The sequence below is a fragment of the Achroia grisella genome, unplaced genomic scaffold, assembly GCF_030625045.1.
Source record: "Achroia grisella isolate CSIRO2021 unplaced genomic scaffold, CSIRO_AGI_Agris_v1 utg327, whole genome shotgun sequence".
Lineage (NCBI taxonomy): Eukaryota > Metazoa > Arthropoda > Insecta > Lepidoptera > Pyralidae > Achroia > Achroia grisella.
Window position 1 is genome coordinate 692,993 of NW_026712799.1, and position 23,014 is coordinate 716,006.

Here is a 23,014-nt window from a genome sequence, read left to right on the forward strand (position 1 = left end):
TCTAATATTGTAATATTAATTTTATTTTTACTAAATTTTATTAATAAAAATTGGACTGCATCCATTTACAATTTGTTAATTGTTAATTTTTTAACAGAGTTATTGTTTTTTGCTTATTTGTTTATTTTAGGAAAACTGATAGTGTCATTGAACAGTTGAAATAAAATAAATGGCTTTAATAATGCAATGTCATGTTTTATGAATATTTATATTTTACATTTTTTATATTATTGTTCATCTATCTAGCTTTGCCCGCTGCTACAGAAGCATGAAATTTATAGTCTGTATATTTTTCTGATGTAACCTTTCTAACCTACTGTAAAATTTCATCAAAAACTAGTCATTTCTGCGTGAAAGAATAACAAACATCCATCCATACTCTTAAATTTTCACGTTTATAATATTAGTAATATTATATTATCTGTGATATTAGTTAAATTATCACAGAAGTTCAAGTCATTATCTATGGAAACCAATATAATCAATTAAAAATATAAAATAGACATGCAAATGCATAGAGTATGTAACACGGTAATTTCCCGTACCCGCTGATTATTATGAGATCATCAATTCATTGCGTAAACGGCGGCGCGGCGTCGAGAGTAAATTATCTACTATTGTCAATTTTGCGACCGTAAAGGAAAAAAACCTTAGTAGTTAACTACTGGAACAGTTCTCATATATATATATATACTGTTCTCATATATCACTTTACTTAATTCTGTTCCATTCTACACTTATTCATATGAAAATGCTTTTTTCTATTTAATACAATCATAAATTTTACGTAATATAATACATATAAAAATACGGGTATGGTTTACTATCGCACTGGCTGTACTTATACTTGACAAACAACAGTATGGTCAGTAATGAGAAATAGGTTGTCATGCATAAAATCATACTCAATATCATAATCATCATCATCATCATCATCGCAGCCCGGAAGACGTCCACTGCTGGACATAGGCCTCCCCCAAAGATCTCCACGACGATCGGTGCTGCGCTGCTCGCATCCAATGCCTTCCAGCGATCTTGACCAGATCGTAGGTCCACCTTGCTGGAGGCCTTCCCACGCTGCGTCTTCCGGTCCGTGGTTGCCACTCGAGGACTTTACTGCCCCAAAATATCATAATATTGACTATGATTCTTGCGTACTTAATACTAAACATGGGTGTATCATACTGCCTTGTCTTTAAGCGGTGGTGTTTTATTCTATTGAAATTATTTTTTATGATGTCAGTATAAACTTTCCTATTAAACCTACATGTTTATATGTACATATAGACAGGATAGGTATATATGCCTGTTTATCTATATTTATAGATATTGGTAATAATTAGAAAACAATAAAGTAGTTATTATCTAACAGTTAATTAACTTTTAACTTTTTATCCATGCTTTTGCCCGCCCGTGTTACACCAAGTACTAATAACAACAAAAATTTATATAATATATAAAGTATGTAACTTTTTAATTATAATTAATTTAAACAGTAGATATTAATTAAGTCAAACAGTGAAAGCATTTCGCAAGTCAGTGCAGCGGTCCTGGAGTTATATATTATGGATATAATTGACAAAATCCGCTCTCTTTATAATGTAATCTATACATATAAATAAAATTGTAGTGTCTGTTTGTAATATTGAAATAACAGTTTTTTACTACATGCATATGAATATAAATATGGTATTTGTACTATATTTATATTCACCACCAAAATATTTTTTTATATTTTTTGTCTCTCTGTCTGTTTCTTCCGGTTAATCTCTGAAATGACTGGACCGATTTTGACGAAACTTTTTTAGGTTCGTAGCTAATTTAATAAGGAGTAATATAGGCTACTTATTTTAGAAACATAAAGTTAAAATGCACGCGTACGAAGTCGCGGGTACAGCTAGTACAATATAAAAATACTATCATCAATCTCCTGCGAAACTACTTGATATTTTTTTATAAAAGCTTTGACATATATTTGGTGGGTCTGAGAATATTTTTTATATCCTGAGGTTATAATGATGTCACTATCCAGAAATAATTTATGTGGCAAAACAAGGTTTGCCGGATCAGCTATTATTATTACAAGAGTATCACAAGCTGTTTCTTTTATGTTTCTACATATTCACTTACCAAAAAAGGCAGTGTTCTACTTACGGGAGTAGATCTAGCGCAATTAAATGCAAATTTCGATTAATTAACTCGGAATTCAACATACATGTAATTGTATAGATTGAGTTGTATTTTCTAAAACCATAATATATAGGAATAATATTCAATGAGAATTATAAAATCTCAAACTATATGAAAAGTTACAAATTTTTACTTTCTACATAAAATTAATTTTATTATCATATTACACTACTTTCATACAATAATATTGTACTTTTTATTACTAATATCATACATCGTTCCCAAATTATTTAGAGGAAACGTACATAGATGCACGTATTCATTTCTAAAACTAAATGTTCGCAATATTTGTATTCTCTAAAAGCCATGTGAGTAAAATATTACTAGATATCAATTTTATTTTAGGTACGTATTGAAAGTAACATGCCAAAGTATTAATATATATTATTAACGTAAATACACATTATTGTAAACAATATCTAAATACTTGTTTGGATGCAAATGAAAATAATACATAATAAATTAATATTATACATATTTTATTTCTTGAATCGATATAGTAGAGCACCATTCAGTTTCCAGCATAAACGCCGCAGAATAATGGATTTTTTTCGAGCAACAGGAAGTATATTATAGGATGATCCACCTTGAAGGTGTATATAGTTTGAGGTTGTGACACTGACGTTGTGCCCACAACTAATGCTGTAAAAAATATTAATGTTAATATATTAAAACTATTTTTTATTTAACATAAGACAATTACCGGAGGTAAATTGTAAAAAGTTATCTGCAATGGCAGTTCTGTCTCACCTACATCAGATACTAAAATATTATAAAAATTTTAGTCGAAAGATGTGATAAGCAGTGATATTACAGGATAAAACGTATGACACCTTGATCATCCGGAATGGCAACTCTAGAGTGGTATCGCAGGCGTCACTTGATAACATGACATTCGTAGTGCTGTGCATGTACGATACAGACGACGGATGCCACTCACCATAAGGGGGACTGTCAGCTTGTATGTACTTTCATTTACATTAAATATTTCTGTCATATGGTGTTTTAACCACAGGCTAATCTAGTAGGTTTAAAAAAATAAATATTGATTGTATGTTATTTTTTAGTATCGAATAAAACTCAGTGAAGAAAAACGTTTATTAAGTAAATAAAGTATTATCTTATCACCAACTAGATCCAGGGATTTCAGGATCTGCGAGCAATAATATATAGAAATTTCTTTTTGGTAATATTTTTCTGTAGGCGTTATAATTATTATCATTATTAGTAAGTTAAAGTGTTCATACAAATTATGTCTCGACATGAATTATTAATTATATTGGACAAGCTCTACTTATTATTTATAATAAACTGTAGTAATATCTTTATATAATTTCTACTTGAAAACAGACAAACATTTCTACAGTGTATTATCTTAGATATATAAAACTATACGTACCATTCGCAGCCGCTGCCTCGGTTCCTGTTTCATCGAATTTTATAATGGCTTTCTGTATAGCAGCTGATACACCTAGTTGTTCATTATTTGTTAATATTCCTCTTAAGTCTGCTTTGCTGGTATCAAATATATCAGTGACATTGACCTATCAATATGAGTATACTGTTAAATTTAAATAATAATATGTCTGTATAATTCACATAGCACCATATATTCCCAAACTAAGCTAAGGCAGTGTAAGCTCAGTTTTCTAGTATAACTAAAAAACTGAGCGAACTACAATCATGATATATTTGCAAGTAACACCCAGACTGATTGTATTGGTCGTGGTGTTTCCTATGTTCTGTGAGATCATAGAAATGAATACAAATGTTTGCATCGAGCGAGGAACCGAAACCGCGACTATCGGAAGTAAAACGGAATACTAAACCGCTATTCCTAAACCGCTATCTGTGTCGAATAATAACTGCATATATAATAATGCTATTTACTAGACGGAGATTTTGTAGAATGTTCTCTGCATGGGCAGCTTTGTCTCAACTAATTCTGTCGCTAAAGTATGCTTTATAAGACTTACAGTGAATTTTCAGGATACGGAGGCAACATCTTAAATATGGGAACAGCGATTCTCGTGGCTGTTGTGCATATAAACAAAGGTTACCACTATCAAGGTTACATAAAAAAAAGATCTTACCGCTTGGAGAACTTCAACTAAGTTTATGTTTGTACTTATTTCATGTCTTGGTATATAAAGGTAACAGAGTTTTTCCTCCAATGAATCAAGAGCAGCATTAAATACATTGGTATCTCTAAGTTTTTCTGCCAGTGCGTTATAGCCTTCTATGTCATTAGGTAGGAAAGCTACATACGAGAAGTTTCCTCCTTTATATGGAATCTCCAGTATCTACAACAAGAAATACATTATGTACATTTACCTTTACTTTTCAGTTATATACATATTACTGCACAACTTCAATAAGTGAGTTCAGCTTCGATCGACATCATTTTTTTAATTAAATTTATCGTCTATTTTAAACATTTATTTACAAAATAGATTTAAATTATTCTTAGACTAGTCCAATCTAATCTGAGGCTAGGCTAATCTATCTTAGACTATGTTTCTATTTAACAATACAAATATACATATTAATTTATATATAATATAGTATAGGATACATATAATATAGCCAATTTCAGCATTGTTGAGGTCAGCAATAAAACAAAGTCGTCAATGTGACCTTGTTTTTCTCTTCCTGAGAATTTCATGAGCGATAAGTTTTACCAATGCATTATTTAAAATTAATTAATTTTACATTATAAGTATACTTATTTATACAGTGTTGACTCTATATAATAAATACTTTCTCTCTTTATACAAGCACTCAATTATCTTATACCTTAATAAGTCTTACCTTACAATTTAGATCTTCACTTTCTGCATAATTAAAAACACCTTTTTGAAACATCATTGGGACTTGAAGAGTTTGGTTATTACTAATATGAAAATCATCACTATTAGTATCGTTCGGATTGAATTGTTGTTCCCAATTTCCCTGTAAATTCAAAATAATGTGTTAAAATTAGGTATTAAAATTATTTTATATTAATAGTTTACATATTAATTAAAATTACATGTACATATATTATTATTCGAGTACATAAGATATTTACCAAGAAATAGATAACATTTGTTAGAACCAATCGTGTGTAGGCGCTAAACATACTGGGAGCTACGAGATCTTTTATAAGACCTCTTGTTTCTTCTTCTACCTGAAATTATAAAATTACATATATATTAATTATAAGAATATATACATTATCTTGAAAGAAAAATGTTATAAACACTATAATACATATACATTAGGAACAAAATATGTTAATTCTCTATACATACCCAAGCATTAATAGTGTCGGCAGCTTGTTCGGGTTGACTAAAGTCAATATTTTCTGCTTCAGCACCGAAGACATCACGTGTGTCGTTAGCAAAATTCTCAGTAAGCTGGAAATTCTCGTTCACATAAATTTTTGCAGCCAAATCTAATATAGCTTCTTGTTGGGCCTTTAGTGAAGTTATAAGCTGAGGGAATACACTTCGAATCTAAAAAACAATATAACAATACATTAAATTTTACAATACTCGGGATTTCCCCGCTACCGATAGTATACTATAGATTATTATTATTATTACTGAAATTTATTTTTACTGTAATTTATTTATCATTTATATACACTGCGTATTAGAAAATAAGCTAAACATTTCTATTCTGGAATGGTATATTTTATATTAGACTGCGTTCCTAATTATAAAATATACCTATATAAAGTTGAAGTATTAAAAAATATTACAGTACCGCATCCTTGCTTTTAAGATTGAGTACATTCATTAGTTGACTGTAAGAATTTCCAGCTTCCGTATAAAGAGCTAATTCCGCTAAAGGAATCAGAACAGAAAACGGCGACATTACTACGCTGGTTAATGGATTCTTTTGGATTAATTCCTGAAATGAAAAGATAAATTAACTCCATACTCTATACTAATATTACAAGAGAGTGAGCAGATTTTTGTTTTCTGTCAACATTTCTCCCATTTATCCCCCCCCCCTTCCAAGTGATGTTTTGTATTTTTTTTCAATATATACAAAATTTCCAAAGTATTGATAATGTTTGGCAGCTGCTAGCTGCTCCAGACTGAGAGACAGGTCTAGTAGTCAGATTGAGTTAGCAGTAATGAATAAATAAAATGTAACTTGAATTTCTTTTCTAAGGATATAAATTTCATTGCCTATTTTAAAATATTTTTCGTTGTATCTGTTTACAGGTTGCATACTATTAAAGTATCTCGTGTAAACAAGTAAATAATATTATTTAATTTTTCTATTGACCAAAAAGGAATATTTAGCAAAACAGCTACTAACATATAGAAAATTTACAGTGAAATCCACATTTCCTTGTACCAATTGATCTTGAACATCGTCATTTTCTGTTGGTGCTACGGTTGTTGTGGTAGTAGTACAGGCTTCTAGAGACATAATAAAGTACATAACAGTACACATTCTATAAAACGTTCAATTGACTAGTCTAATGAATAATGTATTAAACGACTATTATCGTATTTAATTATTTTTGTACCTGGACATTTCTTTCAAGGTATACAAATTCCATTGGTCTATCAAATATTGATTTCTACATATACAACCTCCTTTGCAATTTGTTACATTAAATCTTGGACAATACATTACGGGATATCCACATTGGTAACAATATTGATATTTACATAAACCATTCGAACAATTAGAGTATACCTCATTTTTTCCACAAACTTTTAAATTTAAATTATTTATTTAAATTATTTATTAACATGTATAGCGTTTTTTAGCTAAATATGCACATATATTTATTATTATTTCTATATTTTGATTTTGATTAATAAAAAGAAACGTTTTGTGGTTTAGACTTGACGAAAATAGAAAAATGATAAATTATTTTTGATTTGATGATACAATTAAAATAGGACAAAGTAGTGTAGTCAACAAAATGTATTCAGAACCTTAGTTTAATTTGTTTATTAGTTATCAAGTTCGTAAATGGGTACCTTCACACTGATCAATAGGTATACAGGTGTTGTTAGCATTCCGAGCATAACCCTCCTCACAATAACATTTTTTATTGCAAGTTTTGTTAATGATCGGGCAGTTGGTTTGGTTCTGTTCCTTTATTGTAGCACAAACATTGTCACAAGCAACACCACATGAAAAATATTCATGTGGTCCTGTACATTTTACTGTAAAAAAATATTTTAGTAATTTATTTTATTTAATTGAAATAAACAAGTTAATATTAAAGCTATTGAAATTATAGCATTTCCATCACAAAAGTATAAAATACTACTGCCAAACGTTGTTCTGCTATATAAATTTAAGTAAGGGTACTTTAGGTAGGGTAATTTAGGTAAGGGTGAAAATTGAAGGCCGTATGTATTTTTAATGCAAGAATAAAACAATAGGAATAAAATAATTTGTCAAAAAATTAATAAAAAATTTGTTTGGGGTGACTCACCCTTAACACTTAAGGGTATAAAAATTAGTTATAAACCTATTCGAAGACATACTAAATATACGTATAAAATTTCATTAAAATCAAGTCGTTACGGAGGAGTATAAAGACGAAATTTTTAGGTATTAGATAATGTTTAAGTACTAAATACCTTTACTATAGCTACTTAATTATAAAAAAAATACAGGTATACATGGTCTAAAGATATACATTCTATATCTAAATAAAGTAAGCATTAATATTAATTTAAAAAAAAGTTCAAACTGTAAAAATCTACCTTCAGTCACTACTTGCAAACTTAATATAATCAATATCTTTATAAAGTAAAAAATAAGAATAAAATAATACTTACAGCAATCATTCTTGGATATACATTGGTTGATTAGATTTCTATAATAACCGGGTTTACATCTACAAGCCGGTTTGCAATATCCGGCTATTGCGGTCTTATTTACCGGAATAAGAGGACAATAATAGGTCTTGCCTATAGCCTCACAAGTTTGCGGTGGGCAAACTGGGGGGCACGTATCATATATTTCGTTTTGTCCTCTACATCTGTCTGAAATATTAATCTGTATATGTTAAAAAATAATTCAATCTAGTCTGAAGTAATATTATATGGACAGAATAAAATTCTATATATTCGTATGTTTGTAATGAATACTCAAAGACTGAAATGTTTGAAAAAATCTTTCACGTATAAAAAGCGTACTCTTTAGCCTTTAATATGGCATATATTTTAGTTTTGTAACAAATTAGGTATCTCTATAATAATTTATCCTTTGAGCGGTTCGCTAGTAATTAATGAAGTAGATGTTCATTTCAATTTAAAAAACAATGAAAATATTGTATTAAAATTTTCTGCACTGATTATTTTTTTTAATATTATTATAAATGTGAATAGAGAAAATGTAATAACTAAAATATAATAAATTTAGAGGAATACTTACCTATACTGTTTCCACCATCGTCATCGTCAGTATAGGTGGAGTTTGATGAAGCATGTGACGAGCTAGATGAGGAACTGCTTGACCTAGTAGTGGCTGAAATGATGGTAATTATAATAATAATATACAGGATTTTTATCCCAGAAACGGTAGCCACAGCCATTGTGAACTGTCAGCCTTATTGTGAACGCAACATTTGATATGCATACATTTCGGGGTATTTTGAATAAAACATGGTATGACGTAAGTCAACCGCTGTCTCTCGAATAAATTTTGTTTATTTTTTATCGGCGTTTCCATTACTAGAGAGTAAGTCAGGAATATAAGATGACATTTTTGGTGCCTAGTAAAGTCGATCGTACGACTATTTGAATTTGAAAGTAACTACTAGGCTAGACACTAAGCTCTATAAGTATAAAAAATAAACAATAAATCACTAAAGAATATATGCTAATGGTTTTATAAACAAAATGTTTTACATACCTGTCGTTGACACCACAAAGACCACACAAATTGCATATGCTACAAACAATACTAACTTCAACATTATCACAAACAAATTCCTTCTGGCTATACATCAAGGATGACTACCTCTTTTATAGACAACCTTCGTACACTTGTTAAAACAATACACATTAATTAAAAAGCAATATTCATTTCAACTTAATTTGTCTTACGTATGTATTCTTTTTAGTAACAATAAAAAATGTAATAATTAAATTGACACTTGTATAAAGCGATATAAATTGTAACGTATTAGTACAATTTGCCAAGGTGATGAATGCTTATCTATTAATGTAGTAGAGGTGACATTTAAGTAATTAATACTGTTATTTCAAACAACTGTGGCAATATTACTACACCTCAGTTAATCCTCAAGTAGGTAGTCACGTGTCAAGAATAAAAATACTTTCCATAAACAGTTTTTTATACTTAGCATATAAAGTAAACCATTGTGGTATGTTTGTTTATCTAAATAAGCGGTAGTAAAGTGAATTGATAAACTGGACATATTCTATTCTTCCTGTATGTTTCATACTTAAATTAATAATTTTAGTATGACATAATTTTCCATTTTATAATCCAAATTTAAAATACATAAGGTATAACATGTAGCGTATTTTGTATTAAGATAATATAGTAGAACCGAACAAAATACATAAATCAAGAAAGGTAAATCAATTCTACGTAACTCGTCTTTTTTCCTTGTATTTACGTGTGTGACGTATAATATACAGCTCATATAACGTTCGTACACTGCACTGTCTTGTAATAAATATGTTAGAATATATAATAAATATTCTAGGAGAATAATTACTTCACTTCCTAGATTTAAGTTAGTATAATACGTCAACGGACTGATTTATACACAAGACATATGATTTCCAAAATTAACAGTACTATGCCGATAGCTAGATAAAATTAAATATTTTATAAACTTTCATACGACTTCAAACAATGAGAGATATCGCTGTATTATTAGACCAATTCTTTTTTTTTCAAATTTGTTTTACAGAGAATGTTAGGAGATTACGAAAGCTGAATTGATGTGGGTGGATCAAGACTATTTTTTTATTATGTTACTTAAATTTACAATCCATGTTTAACAATGGACATAGATATATTAAATTATTATAATGATTAACTTTAGCTTATCTCTTCATAGGCCATTATTGTATTCTTAATACCTTTATTAATTATCTACCAGGTAATTGTTTATAAAAAAAGGTAGAAAGGCAGTTGAAGAAAACAATATACTGCAAATTGAAAACTTTTTACTCAATAAAGGAGTACAAACAATAATAAGTACAGTTTACATATTATCACGATAACATTTTGCTAGGGTAATTTTTCCAAATATTTAGAATTATCAATAATGCCAGTATGTCAAAGCACTAAAAACAACATATTGTCCATGCAATGCAGTGCAAACTATGACAATATACCAACCTCCAGTAGGCCAATAAAATATTTTTTGCACTTTACAGGACTAGCATTGATGGATATGATTAAAAGTTTGTATGGGGAGTTAGTGGATCTTCAATCGAGTCAGTTTACGAAAATAAACCGTATAACTAATTAAATATGAAATAAAATGCCAAAATTATAATTATTTATTGTAAATATCAGTTATATACAAAAATCATTAATAGAATAAATTATAAATCCTTTATTATGTTTCATAAATGTTTTTTTTTTAAATATCACATTACGATATTTTATTGAAGTTGTTATTATGTTTGGTACTTCTTAGTTTCCAGCATAAACACCGCAGAATAACGGAGTCCTTTGGAACAACAGGAAATATATGATAGGATGATCGACTTTAAATGTGTATGTAATTTCAGCTACACTAACTCCTGCTGCGGAACTGGTTATTGCTGAAAAAAACATTTTATACGTAATAATATTAAATGTTACAAAAAAGATATTAATATTAATTAATAGATTATAAAGAAACGAAAATAGTTTTTTAAAAGAAATATTGTTATATGACTACTATTGTTAATTACTCGATTTTAATTAAATATGAAATCTTAATTCTCGATTTTATTTACTATTCAAAACCTACACTATGTCAAAATGTATTTTGTAATACCTATTACTTTTCACGTTACTTCATTTGGTTACCATTATACGTAGTATTCAAAGATTCGTATAATTAATACTAATATCGTAGATTACTCATACCATTTGCGGCCGCTGCTTCAGTTCCTGTTTCGTCGAATTTTATATTGGCCTTCTGTATACCACCTGTTACCACCAGTTCTTCATTGTTTGTCAAAATTCCACTAAAATCTGCTGTGCTACCTTTGAATATATCGGTAATGTTGACCTATTAATATAAACATAAAAATATTTAATACACTTAATTAAATTTTTAAATACCTAATTATTTACTTTAATAACATTTACCGTTTGAAGAAGATCTACTAAATTAATGCTGGTAGTTATTTCATGTCTTGGTATGTAAAGGTCACAGGATTCGTACTTCAATGAATCAAGAGCAGCATTGAACACATTGGGATCTCTAAGTTTTTCTGCCAATGCATTGTAGCCTTCTATGTCATTTGGTAGAAAAGCTACATAAGAGAAGTTTCCTCCTTTATATGTCATCTCCAGTATCTGCAATAGATATATTAAACACATTTCAATTCGATTCCGTAATAAAACGAACTTTCATTATAGAACATGTAGTCTAATTTTCTATGCTTTTTATAAATTCTTAATATATTATATATATATTTATAAATTAAATATAGGATTAAGTAAAATATGGTAACGCGATAATCTGTTTTTATATATAATATGTTTACCTTAGTATTAAGTTCTTCACTTTCTGCATATGGAAACCTTCTGTTTTGATACATCATCGGTACTTGAACAGTTTGGTTATTGTTTATGTGAAAATCATCATCTACAGTATCGTTCGGATTAAATTTTGAATCCCAATTTCCCTGTGAATTTATTATTATAAACAATATTCAATTAATTAATATTTGTCTAACTTGTAATTGTAATGGCATTGTCGTATTATCATACATTATTGTCAAAATTATAATATTTACCAGGAAATAGATGACGTTGGTCAAGACTACACGTGTATCACTGTTGAACATATCGGGAGTTACAAGATCTTTTATAAGATCTCTGGTTTCTTCTTCCACCTAAAAAATAATCAATATTATAAACAGATTTAGGAATAAACAAAACACATGTTTACAGTATCTATACTACTGGGTATAGGTAATCAGACTATTATCAATACAAACCCATGCATTAATAGTATCAGCAGCTTGATCAGGTTGATTAAAATTGATATTTTCTGCCTCAGCACCAAATACATCACGGGAGTCATTTTTAAAGTTGTCAGTAAGCTGGTAATCTTCATTCACATAAATTTTCGCGGCCAAGTCCAATATTGCATCTTCTTGGGAAGTCAACGATGTTATAAGTTCCGAGAATACATTTCGAATCTTAAAAAAAATATAAAAATCTACATTAGTAGGGTTGAGACCCTGACGGGTCTAGGTAGCGAGCTTTGAAAAAGGGCGAGCACAATAGATGCTATGTAGGTCGCAGTGCTACAGATGCTAAAAACATCTGACAATAGCCCAAACAACCCAATAAAATAAAAAAAATAGGGTTGAATTATATATATATATAATTGTATAAAAGAAGAAACGATGCCATTTGTAAAGAAATCTACGTGAACATATACACATCTAGTGTTATAATTACTCATCTATTATCATTTCAAATTTAATCAGTCAAGCAGAAAATTCATAAAAGTAATAATATTATAGAAAATATTATTATACCTCATTCTTGTTATTCAAATTGAGCGTGTTGATTAGTTGGTTATAAGAATTTCCGGGATCAGTATAAAGAGCTAACTCCGCTAAAGGAATCAAAATAGAGAACGGCGACGTCACTATGCTGCTTAGTGGGTTCTTTAGAATAAGTTCCTGCGAATAAAAATATTTAATGTATTGTTAGGGGTAGTACATTCATAATATACATAGATTTCGACTTCAATCATATTTCATTCATACATTTCGAGTTCGATTCATCCCACGGTACAAACATTCGTGAATACAAATGTTTGTACCGTGCGACGAATTGAACCGAAGTAAAGCGGTGTGCTAAATCACTAGACTACCGAGGTCGTCTGCTAGGACTATAACGTTTTACGCGTAAATTAATTAAGTAGATTTTTGTTATAAAAAACACAATAAAAGAATATCTGCAGAATAATTCTTATATTAGTTTATTTTATTTTCCAGCGCAAACGAAAACCGCCACTGATTCATAACGCTGTCACAGTAGCAAGACTAGCGCATGAAGCATGAGGATCAGTATTAACATTTATCTCTAAATATAATATCTTTGTAAATCATGTAATAAATGAAAATTATGTCTTGAATAAATCTTATCACAATATAATTATAATTATATTAGATTATATCACGCTTACTAATATGTTTTTCGGTGCAAGAGTGAAATTACAAGGTATATAAGCATTAACATTTTAGTCCTCCAGAAGGGCAACGCATTTGTGCTACTACGGGCATCATGTCAACTTGTTTGCCGTATTGCCGTTGTTTAAAGAACTATAAACTATAACGTAAATAAAAAATACTAACGTATAAAAACTGAAGAGTAAATTTAACATTGCCCAGAAACAAACGCTCTTCACCGTCTCCATCTGTTGGCGCTGCTGTTGTTGTTGTTGTTGTTGATGTCGTAGTAACTGTTCATACAAATATGAAGGAATCTTTACTCCACTATATATTATGTAAATATTTTAAATTAATATAATAATAGTGATACAAAATATATCTGTATTAACATATTTATTAATATTACTATTCTCTTGCTAATTACCTGGACATTGCTCTTGAGGTATGCAAACCCCATTACAATCTCTCAAATAGTCATCTCTACATATGCAACCTCCTTTGCAATTACTTGTGTTAAATTTCGGGCAAAACATTATGGGATCCCCGTATTGGTAACAGTATTGAAATTTGCATAAACCATTCGAACAATTAGAATATACTTCATTTCTTCCACAAACTTGATCTAAAAGGATATAATAATTTAGATATAATACAGAGTAAAGAATCATGACATCTTAGGCTAGATTTCACCAATCGTAGTACAAGTAGGTTCAAGGAAACTGAGTTCAGCGTTAAATCGAAAAAAAGAGCGACATTCATCTCGTTTTACTTTTCTATTCTCTGGAATGACAACGAATAGCTAAGTGATGATACATGGAAGTCATAACTTTTATGAGACAATTTTCAAAATAAATTCAGAATTGATAATTGGTATTTAGTCCTATGTAATATTATCAAATATATGGAATAATTAAGTTAAAAAAGGTACCTTCACACTGGTCGATAGGTATACAGGTATTGTTAGCATCCCGAGCATAACCCTTCTCACAGTAACATTTTTTGTTGCAGGTGATGTTAATGATCGGGCAGTGGGTTTGGTTCTGTCTTTTTATAGTAGCACAAACATTATCACAAGCACTGCCACAAGAGAAATATTCATGAGGTCCAGTACATTTCACTGAAATATAAAAATATATTCGTCTTAATATAATAAACACGAAAGTATGCCTGTCTGAATCGAAAAAAACGAATCTTCAGGAATATGACGTGAATTTACGAATCGCAGGAAATAGAAACAAAAATGAACAAAATAGAGTTTTGATTCGAGTCGCCTGACAAAGAAGCAACAGTCACAAGATGAGGTTTTGTCCTTGTTGTCATATTAAAAACTACGTTACCACTTACTATCGGGTGGATAGTTAGTTGGCTTGCCATTCCCATTATATAAAAAACTAGCTGTCCTTGCAAGCGTTGTTTTGCCATATAAATTAAAATCGCTACTAAAAAATAGGAGCTGGTGGTAGAACGATGAAAATTTAAAGCAATATGTATTTTTAATGCCACGTAATAGAAAATTCAAATAAAAAAAATTTACGATTTTTTTTTAAGTTTTACCAGCCTTAATACTTAGGGATATAAAAATTTGTTATAAATCTATTCTCAACTGAATATACATATAAAATTTCATTAAAAAATCGGTCTAGTCATTTCGGAGGAGTATAAACAAGAAAACTGTGATACGAGAATTTTATATATTAGATATACTTAAACTGTGCATATAAGTCTCATATTGTACTCACAGCAGTCGTCCTTAGATATACATTGGTTGATTAGATTTCTGTAATAACCAGTTTTACATCGACAAGACGGGTTGCAATAACCAGCGATGTCAGTTCTATTTGTTGGAATCAAAGGACACGGATAAACCTTGCCTATAGCCTCACAAGTTTGTGGTGGACAGATTGAAGGACATGAATCGTATACCTCGTTCTGTCCTGAACATGTAGCTGTAATAAAAACAACGGATTGAAATCATTTACTAGATTTTACAGATAACTGATAAGATCACGTTCATAGTCTGTATTAAGATATTAACAAGAATATTAATATATTATTATATTAATGCTGACACTATCCTATAATAGAACATTTTGTAATTTGATACAATATATAGTACTTCATAAACTGTATTATATATGTTAGAAGCTTAGTTCACTTAATAGTAGAGGATACGTCCTAAGATAGATATACCTTTATTTGATAATGACAATGATTATAATGTTGGCTAATATGTATAGTGTATACGTAGAAATCGGAATTCGGTGACTGGATCTATTGTGTCAAATGATATACACTTAATTTATTTTTTTATTAGCTTCCGTCATTTGTTTTTCATTAAATAGAAATAGAAATAATATTTATTCAAATAAACTCATTACAAGCTTTTTTGAATAGTCATATTTTGATTCTACCACTCATTCGGAATGCAGATTCATCACAAGAAGAATGAGCAAGAAACTTGAGTGTTGCTCTTTTAATAGATGTTTTTTATGTAAATAATTACAGTATAACAAGTAAGAGGCATGCGATAATCAACATAGAAATCGCTACGCACTCATTATTAGTGTAATCAGATAATATTGTCAATGCTATGGATTAAAAGTTATTCTATAAAAACATTATTATCGTTAACGAATTCTTTAATTTTATAGTAAGCTTTTTTGCAAAGGAACTGTTTTATTTAACATTTAAATCTAATAATTGTCCTTATGTTTTTTCAATTCTTTGTATTTTTAAAAAACTTTTAAAAATACAAAAAATTGGAAAAACATAAGAACAATTATTACACTTTTTTTTGAGCTAATTAATGTATGGATTACAAAAAATATGCATTTTTAATGTTAAAGAATTTCATCTCTATTTATTTATGTAGGTAAATTTAAAAAAAATAACCGCGATTAAAATATTTATCGATAACTTCACTTTACTGCGTAAACATACTTAAATACATGTTTACCATTAGGTAAACATGTATTTACCTACTTCTTAATTTATTAAGATTGTCTAATTAGTCTATGAATATTTGACTACAAAAGAACATTTTATCACGTAGATATTTACTTGCGCTTACATTGCAAACGTTGGCTGAACCCCACGAGATATATCAAAATAATGTACTACAGTTTGTACACCTTAATAAGGTCAACAAAAGAGTTCAAGATGGTAAATGTCTATCTCTTAAGGATGAACCCCAATAACCATTTTTTATCCTTTACAGTTTACGGGTAAAAAAGCTTATTTATGAAGTGATTTTAAACAATACAGCATTAAATTCTGTCCAATTAAGTACCTTAAATATATTGTCCATTTAATATAGTTCAATATGGCCCTGTACAGCATGTAATTTAAACGAATATATCCAAAGATATTACAGATTTAAAATGCAGGTGCACATAGCGGTGCAGCGCGGCCGTACCAGCCCGGCCGGTGCGGCGCGCTAACCAAAACATGTTTGTTTATATTGTCTAATGACAAAAAAGCTGTAAATGTTATTTATAAGGACATTCTAGGGTATGGATATTTAATATCAGCATTGTACCCATGCTAAGCCGAGGCGGGTCGGTAGTTTAGTATAATTAATAAAATTCATTTAGTAAAAATTACGTAAATTAAGGCCATAATGCATAATGCATGAAGAAAATGAAGATTACATTCACTGATTCAAGAAATTTACAACGACTGTAGTCCACCAAGATGGATGTAACTAAACACATGAATATATAAAAATATATTTTATTAAGTTGATACTTACGACAATCTTCCTTAGGAATACATACTCCAGTATCATTTCTAAGGTAACCATTACGGCAAACACAAGCTCCTTTTGATGACACCGTCTGAGATGGACATGAATAACTCTTGCCGATACTGTCGCAGGTCTGCGGGGGACAGATCGTTGGCTGTTCGTCATACACTTCATTAGTCCCATTGCATTTTGCTAAAATAAACATATTTATTTATACAAATATTCAATTATATACATAATATATAGTGGAATTAAGAAATTTAATAAAGAAAGAATATTTTACTTTTCATTTTAGACAAATACATTATTTTATAAAAATATTTATATATTTAAGTATTTCGTTTCAAAAAAACATTCCAAGTAGAAAGCATTTCGATCGAATTCACAGCCTCGTGAATACGGTATTCTGTGCAGTCTATATATACAATTACTTGTAATATATGGAGATATTTAGAAAATTATTATAGGCCGCGTGAAAAAAGGTAATAGTATACAATGATTTCTTTTTATAATTCTATAAAGTATATAATAAAATAATAATAATAATACTCACAGCATTCTTGCACTGTTACACATTCATTGTCTAGATTTCTAAAGTAATTAGGTTTACATCTACAAGCTGGTTTGCAATATCCAGGTACTGAAGATGGATCATCAGGTATAGAAGGACAACTGTAGGCCTTGCCTATTGAATCACAAGTCTGCAGTTGACAGACCGATGGACATGAATCATATACTTCATTCCGTCCTTCACATGTAGCTATAACAAATCAATGAGTCTTATGATTATCTCATTTAGTATAATTAATAAAATTCACGTAAAAAAATTAGGTCATTTAAATCCATAACGCACAATGAAAATAAAGTATTTTATTTACTGATGTAATCGGAATGGCAATTAAATTGACCAGATTGTAAGTGGCACCCATTGCCACAACATTTTATAAGAATTATCGAGATAATACACTTATCGAGATAATTCTTATATAAGACTGGCGAACACAAGTGACAATGGACTGATCCTATAACTCGAAGACCCAAAAAACTCGAAAAAAAGTTGAACAATAAATGACAAAATTGCTCATATCTTAAGTCTTACATATTATACAATTAATATGAAAACATATTCCGGCATTGAGGTATATATAATCGTGATTAAAGGATTGAAAGAACTATAGGATACTCGAAATTAATACTGAGCATTATTTGTTTAATCTACGTGTATTATATTTTGATTTACGCTTATATTTATAAGAAATTTACAACTATAGTCCACCAAGATAGGTGTAACAAAACACATGTTTATAAAAATATATTTTATTAGGTTGATACTTACGACAATCTTCCTTAGGAATACATACTCCAGTATCATTTCTAAGGTAACCATTACGGCAAACACAAGCTCCTTTTGATGACACCGTCTGAGATGGACATGAATAACTCTTGCCGATACTGTCGCAGGTCTGCGGCGGACAGATTACAGGGTGTTCGTCATACACTTCATTGGTCCCATTGCATTTTGCTAAAATACATATATATATTTATACAAATATTTAATTATTTACATAATTTATAGTGGAATTAAGAAATGTAATAAAGAAAGAATATTTTATTTCGCTTTTACACAAGTGTATTATTTTATAAAAATTACTTAATGTATTAAACATTTAATACATTAAGTATTTCGTCTCAAAAAGTAATTCCGAATATAAAGGATTTTAGTGCATTCAAAGTACCATGAATATGGCATATAACTACTCGTAACAAAAGGTGATATTTAGAATAATATTCTAGGGCTCGATAAAAAATGAGTTTAATGTAATATACATTGTGTACAATAATTTATTTTTATATTGAATATTGAAGTGTATTATAAAATAATAATAATACTCACAACATTCTTGCACAGATACACATTGGTTGTCTAGATTTCTAAAATAATTAGATTTACATCTACAAGCTGGCTTACAATATCCAGGTACTGAAGATGCATTTACAGGAATAGCAGGACAACTGTATGCCTTCCCTAGTGAGTCACAAGTCTGCGGTGGACAGACTGGTGGACATGAATCATACACTTCGTTCCTTCCCAAACATGTAGCTGTAGTAAATCAAATAACCATATGATTATCTCAAATAATGTAATTAATAAAATTCTACTAGAAATTAAAACTACATACCTCTATAATAGAATAATAGACTGGTATACTTAAGTGGCAATGAACCGATTATATAAAACGAAAATACAAAAACTTGTAAACATTTTTTTTCTCGAATCGGGAAGAAAGGATTTAGTAAGAACAGTGAAACATTACGATGACTAGGTGGAGCTACGTCATTAATATAATATGTTGCAAAGAATCAAATATGAATCAAATTGATTGAGGTATCCATGGAAAAAGTCTTATGTTGAATAATAAAATGTAATTGGCAAAATCGATAAATCTGATATCTTACGTGTTATACCTATAATAAATATGAAAATTATACATGTATTGAGCTGTATATATATGTACAATTGCGATTAAAGGGTTGAAAGACCTTACATGTTTTATATTTTTTATGCTTATTTTTGCAAGAAATTTACTACAACTATACTCCACCAAGATGGACTTAACTAAACATAGGATTATGTAAAGTATATTTTATTAAGTTGACACTTACGACAATCTTCCTTAGGAATGCATATTCCATTATCATTTCTAAGGTAACCATTACGGCAAACACAAGCTCCTTTTGATGAAACCGGCTGAGCAGGACAGAAATAAATCTGGCCAATACTGTCGCAGGTCTGCGGCGGACAGATTTTAGGCTGCTCGTCATATACTTCGTTGGCACCAGTACAATTTGCTAAAAATAATATACTTATTTAAAGAAATATACGGTTATATATACTTCTAGCAGATCCGCCAGATATCGTCCTGCCTGGAGAAGCAGAGCCACTTACAGAATCCAATTACCATCTACAAATCCATACACGAGTCGTTACTTAACAAAACACACATCTACAAAAGAATAGTATATACTTACATTGAAAGACAAATAGAATATACTTTATTTATAACGCACAGTAAAGAAAAGACAAAGAGTATATTAAATACTGCTCTCACTTTGGAACAAAAAGAAATAAATGCGAAATTGGAACACAAATAATAGAAAATAAATACCACAAAAGATGTGGTAGATAACCACAAACGTAGGCAAAAAAAAAATGTAATAGATTACAGCAGACCAATTATTGAAAAGGTAGTAAAATCCAATAGCAATTAACACTATTTAACAATGTATAGTGATTATACACTCTGTTAAAATAGGGAAAAAAATTGTAGTTAAATACAAAACTGTTATGTCTATGTGTATATATTTTATTGTTTAATGTTGTTTTGTATCCCGTAAATTAATAAAAAATGTCGTCTTTAAATAAATAGTAGCAAGCCTGGAAATGAACATCCGGGGCTTCATCACAATTCAAAGCAAAAATATATATTAAAGAACACAGTTATGTAAAATTACAATAAGGTTATATATATATATATATGTACTCGTATTTGCATACATAACCATTGATGTCTTATAATGAAACAATTTTTAAAAACAATAGTTTCTTTAAATATATTTTATATTACATGAAAATTCATTTTATTAATTACAATTAAGCATTATTGTTTCATGCTGTTTGTTTCTGTAAAATATAAATGTTAAGAAAAAATCACCAAGAGTAATACTTACAGCATTGTTCCACTGAAACACATATGTTGTTTAGGTTTCTAAAATACTTGGGTTTGCATCTACAAGCTGGCTTACAATATCCAGGTACTGAAGACGGATTATCAGGTATAGAAGGACAGCTGTAGCTCTTGCCTATAGAGTCGCAAGTTTGCGGCGGACAGACAGGAGGACATGAGTCGTATACTTCATTCTCTCCTAAACATCTAGCTGCAATAAATCAATCAAGCACGTGAATATTGCATAATGTCGTACTAAAAAATAATAGTTTATCTATTTAATTGGTCAGTTCTCCATATTAATAGAAATGATTAATTTGCATGAACAGAGACGAGTTGTCAATGTCTGTCTGCTTCTGCTTATGCAAATTAATAAATCGGTAAAATGGTTGTGAAATACAATTTTCGGTATATTTACTTTATTTGTGCTTTGGTTTTATTTTGCTATTGTTATGTCATTATCTCCCATTGTTATTTATACCTGTATCATTATTTGTAGAACTTGAGGAAGAACTAGAAGATGCTGAACTTGATGATGATGAACCTGATGATGATGAACTTGATGATGATGAGCTTGATGACGATGAACTTGATGACGACGTTCCAGATGTTAAACTTGAACTTTCAGATGATGTAGACGCGCTAGAAGCTGAATCTAATCATAAATCTTATTAATATTATAAACGCGTAAGTTTGTGAGTATGGATGTTTGTTATTTAGCGCAAAAACTACTGAACGGATTTTGATGAAACTTTACAGTAATAATCTATATTACTGTAAAGTTACATCAGAATATACATTTTATAATAATGAATAATGAAATTCCTAATTAACTTGTTACAATAAATATAATCTCATTAATGAGATTCTAGCATAGCATATTTTCTCCCGAATACGATATAATATGTATCACGTTATAGTAATAATAATAAACTTACTGCTATTGCCACTTGACTCTGATGATGATTCTGGCCCAGAATTCGATGGCGAACATGTCTCTTCTGAGTCTGTTGGGAAAAAAATGACATTAATTAGAATATCTTATAATTCATTTTTTAATGCAATCAATTTATTATTTATATAAATTTATACATTCCTAGCAGAACATGCACCTTAAAAAATGTGACAAATAATATGTGTTATTACAAATGATGTGTCACATTAATTATTAATGTCTTGAACAAATAAAGATTATTATTGTTATCGAATCAATCTCTAATGTCTGTTTTATTGTTCTGTTTTGTGTGTTTTATTCAATTTTGTGCTGTCTTGCTAATAAAATATCAAATATATGTTATTTTTTTAAATAAATCTATACATAAATTAAGTAACTTATTGATAATTTTTATAGGTTTACTGCCGGATATGAGTGATCTCGTTTTATTTATTTAATTTAATTAATTTTTGGTTAGAATCTATGAGGCATATCTATATAAATATCTATATAATTTCATTCATGATCTTTATAATTTTATCAATCATGTCAATTTGGTTTCATTATGTTTTACATACCAGTAGAAGACACTAAAATAAACACACACGCCGCAATGGCAAAAAGAAAAATCGTTTTCAACATTATGCCAACTAAAGGACAATTTCCAATATCGATGTTATCAATACTACCATACTTCTTATATACTAACAGTGTTGATACATTCGTACACTTGTTCCAATAAAGATAATAATGAAATAATAAAAATTTATTTTATAAGTAAAACTTGTATACATAAAGTACAATTTTTCAAATTGTATAGTTTTTTTAATTGCGTCAGTAAACAGTGAGTATGCACTTCTATGGCAGCTGTTTGAATAATTGACTAATAACTGATCTATAATAAATAAATGACAATATCTTATTTAATTTTCTATTTTTATTGTTTGTAAAAACTGTAAATTGTTATATCGATGTTACAGAGTATACGAAAAAATAAAAAAAATAAACATTTTGTTCGTTCGTTACGTTCGTTGTTGAACTAAATATGTTTTAATAA

General features: G+C 29.4%; 2 protein-coding genes across 2 annotated transcripts in view; both read right to left on the reverse strand.

Annotated features, from left to right (window-relative positions):
- The window catches only part of LOC131843615 (uncharacterized), an 82,001-nt gene that overhangs the window by 13,020 nt on the left and 45,967 nt on the right, over window positions 1-23,014 (reverse strand). The window contains 12 exon segments of the mRNA XM_059192287.1: window positions 13,978-14,175; window positions 14,482-14,670; window positions 15,293-15,499; window positions 17,305-17,451; window positions 17,649-17,713; window positions 17,848-18,058; window positions 18,635-18,820; window positions 19,268-19,399; window positions 19,963-20,148; window positions 21,028-21,234; window positions 21,505-21,678; window positions 21,962-22,030. Of these exon segments, the coding sequence (XP_059048270.1) occupies window positions 13,978-14,175; window positions 14,482-14,670; window positions 15,293-15,499; window positions 17,305-17,451; window positions 17,649-17,713; window positions 17,848-18,058; window positions 18,635-18,820; window positions 19,268-19,399; window positions 19,963-20,148; window positions 21,028-21,234; window positions 21,505-21,678; window positions 21,962-22,030 (1,971 nt within the window).
- On the reverse strand, window positions 2,702-9,136 carry LOC131843690 (antichymotrypsin-2-like). The gene is made up of 11 exons (XM_059192381.1): window positions 9,069-9,136; window positions 7,995-8,197; window positions 7,182-7,370; window positions 6,505-6,608; window positions 5,941-6,087; window positions 5,484-5,687; window positions 5,261-5,359; window positions 5,002-5,142; window positions 4,284-4,493; window positions 3,590-3,734; window positions 2,702-2,832 (listed from the first exon to the last, which is right to left on the reverse strand). The coding sequence occupies exons 1-11, from the start codon at window positions 9,134-9,136 to the stop codon at window positions 2,702-2,704; spliced, it is 1,641 nt and encodes a 546-aa protein (XP_059048364.1).

What these genes read in the sequence shown, in the direction of transcription:
- LOC131843690 (XM_059192381.1), bottom strand. Translation starts at nt 9,136, where the DNA reads ATGTTGAAGTTAGTATTGTTTGTAGCATATGCAATTTGTGTGGTCTTT. An exon ending in CCGACACTATTAATGCTTGG is followed by an intron (nt 5,360 to 5,483) that starts GTATGTATAGAG and finishes TTATAATTTCAG; the next exon opens with GTAGAAGAAGAAACAAGAGG. An exon ending in TAGTTGAAGTTCTCCAAGCG is followed by an intron (nt 3,735 to 4,283) that starts GTAAGATCTTTT and finishes TCATATTGATAG; the next exon opens with GTCAATGTCACTGATATATT.